This window comes from Danio aesculapii, chromosome 7, assembly GCF_903798145.1.
Source record: "Danio aesculapii chromosome 7, fDanAes4.1, whole genome shotgun sequence".
NCBI lineage: Eukaryota > Metazoa > Chordata > Actinopteri > Cypriniformes > Danionidae > Danio > Danio aesculapii.
In genome coordinates this window covers 69,830,504-69,833,317 of record NC_079441.1, presented here as the reverse complement: position 1 = coordinate 69,833,317, position 2,814 = coordinate 69,830,504, and the positions used below count along the sequence as shown (strand labels likewise).

The 2,814-nt window shown below is 40.7% G+C and overlaps 1 protein-coding gene across 3 annotated transcripts in view; it reads left to right on the top strand.

Annotated features, from left to right (window-relative positions):
* Nucleotides 1-1,817, top strand: part of LOC130232486 (peroxisome proliferator-activated receptor gamma coactivator 1-alpha-like) — an 87,664-nt gene extending 85,847 nt beyond the window's left edge. For all 3 annotated transcript variants that reach the window (XM_056462428.1, XM_056462427.1, XM_056462426.1), the window contains exon 13: nucleotides 899-1,817. In XM_056462428.1, the coding sequence (XP_056318403.1) occupies nucleotides 899-1,002 (104 nt within the window). In that variant the 3' untranslated portion in view covers nucleotides 1,003-1,817. The remainder of the gene's footprint in view (nucleotides 1-898) is intronic.
* Nucleotides 1,818-2,814: the final 997 nt, after the last annotated feature.

Sequence of the window (2,814 nt, the reverse complement as noted above, 5' to 3'; positions counted from 1 at the left end):
TTATTTTATTTAATTAGTTTTATTTAATTTAATTTAATTTAATTTAATTTAATTTATTTAATTTTATTTTATTTTATTTTATTTTATTTTATTTTATTTTATTTTATTTTATTTTATTTTGAAATATGTTTTTTTTGTTGTTGTTGTTGTTGTTGTTTTTAGGCTCATTTTACAACTTCCCTAGATTTAAACAGTCAAGTTTTAGCATTTTTGAATCAATTCAGCCCATCTCCAGGTCTGGTGGAAGCACTATTAGCTTAGCTTAGGATAAATCATTGAATTGGAAAAGTCCAAAAAGAGTTTTGATAATTTCCTTTAAAAAATTAAGAGTTAACAGTTGAAGATGCTATTTTCTAGGCTGATATGCACATCATTTGCACAACTATACACTCATTCTGGTGTAGTAATCAAAGAACTTTGCTGTTCTACCATGGCTGCAACAGGCGTAATGAGGGGTTACACCCCTACTCTTTACGAGAGGTGCCATGGGATTTTTAATGACCAAAGACACATCCAAAACCACGTCTCATCCGAACGACGGCGTTCACTTTCCGATGAGCACCCTTCACTATACTGGGGCATTAGGACTCACACAGACCGCAGGTTGAGTTGCTGGCCTCACCAACACCACTTTCAACAGCAACTTAGTTTCCCATGTGGTCTCCCATCCAAGTACTGACCAGGCTCAGCCTTGCTTAGCTTCAGTGAGTAATCAGTCTTGAGCTGCAGGTTGATATGGCTGCGGCACAAGGGTTAAACGTACAGTATGTGGTGGATACAGGCTCCCATTAAAGGCGTTCACAAAAAAAGAGTAACACAGAAAGGTAGCACCTTTCATAAAGAAGCACTTGTGCCTGATTTCCACAAGCTGTTCAACTGTTCCGCTTTCTCCTTTCAGACTCCCATTCTGACGACTTTGATCCAGCCTCCACTAAAAGCAAGTACGACTCCATGGATTTCGACAGCTTGTTGCGAGAAGCCCAGTACAGCCTGAGAAGGTAATGAACACCACTGTACCGGCTGGATGCAGACAGAGGGATCTGCAATACCTCACTGTTCTTTCAGTTCTTTCAATACAAGACTGCAGACGCTTTACTCTTGACACACAGAGAGAAAGAGAGAGTATATGTGGACAGAAAAGCTCTACGCATAAGGGATATATATATATATGTATATCTGCAAGCAAAGTTTACATGAACATAAGCTGCTGAACTGGAGGAGAGACTCAACCTTAAAGTAGCCGACTCTACTTTTTAGTGGACTACACAGATAGCGTGGCTCCGAAAGAGATCTTCATCCACACACCGCGAACAAACAAAAAACAAACAACAAAAAAAGTGCAGCTCGTTCAGTCTGTTTTGATCATTTGGAGTTTATTTTTGTGGGCTTTTTCTGTTCCTCTTTTTTTTAATATCTGGTGTTTGGATGTGGTGTTACATTTATTGGCGGAGGGGTTTGGGGGAAATCACTTTGGATGTTCGGCTATTTACAAAAAAAAAGGAATATTTTTTATTTTGATGTGCATATCAGAGTTCTTCGTTTGTTACAGCTATGCACTGTAAAACGCAGCCTTTTTATGAGGGAGATTTTCTTAATCCAGAATGTCGATCTGTAGTCATTACGCAACATAGGCTCATTCTGAAAACATAGCCCTGTATACGTTTCTGGAGTTCGTGAATCATGTAGCCAGAAGTACGCATGGCTGCATTTCATCTTTAAAGCGAATGCTACAGAGTGGTATGACGTCGTTACTTTTCAGTTACCAGCTGACGGCTTACCTCCATACGCTCTCAGAAATAAAGGTACACAAGCTGTCGCTGGGGTGGTACCTTTTCAAAAGGTACACATTTGTATCTGAAGGGTCCATATTGGTACCTCAAAAGTATATATTAGTACCTAAAAATTTTAAGAGGAACACTTTTGTACTTTTTAGGTACTAAAATGTATCCTTGAGGTATTAATATGGACCTTTTAGGTACAAAATTGTACCTTTCGAATAGGTACCACCCCAGTGACAGATTGCATACCTTTATTTCTGAGAGTGTATGGACAGCTGTTACCAGTTTGTCCAGTGGCTCGCCACATATGTCGGCAGACTTAAGACGCAGAGAGGAGTTGACCATGGGTCCAGCGAAGAACGGTTCCAGAAAGCGGGTAAAACAAAAGCAGAAGCCAACTAATTAAATAAACAAGTGAATAACAGGGTGAGAATGTGGTAAAATCTGAAAACGTGGTTAAAATCAGGCCAGGGCTTTTCTTTTTCTGGATTGCTTTTTAAAACTGTCGGTTGGGTTTAGGGAAGTGGGTGGGCGGGTCAATCGGTGCTTTTGAAAAAACTATTGGTTGGGTTTAGGGAATGAGGAGGGTGGGTCAAGGCTGGTTTATACTTCTGCGTTGAGCGATTGTCATGACCCATAGCGCCTGCCTTGCGCGTAGCCGTGCATTGCTGTTTGTGTTGCTCTGCAATAACACTCCTGAAACGCTGGTGGGTTACGTTATGTTCCTCTGTATCGAGTTTCTTTGCAGGTGTTTTGTTTTTTCTGAGCGCTACCTTAATGTACAAGTAGCTAAAACTTGCTCATTCAGAGGCGGGAACCGGCGGACGTGCTACAACTTTAATTATTAGGTAAACACAAAACAAAACCATCTGGAGCTCCTTCATGAGACTGAACACTTGTAAACACTTGCTCCATCTGGCTTGCGGCTGTCAGCACTGCCCAGAGTCATCACAGCTACCAAGTCGACCAATTACAGAACTTGTGCTACGCATCATCGCGACCCGTAGTTAAATTTGTTGAAAGGTGTGCATCAGCC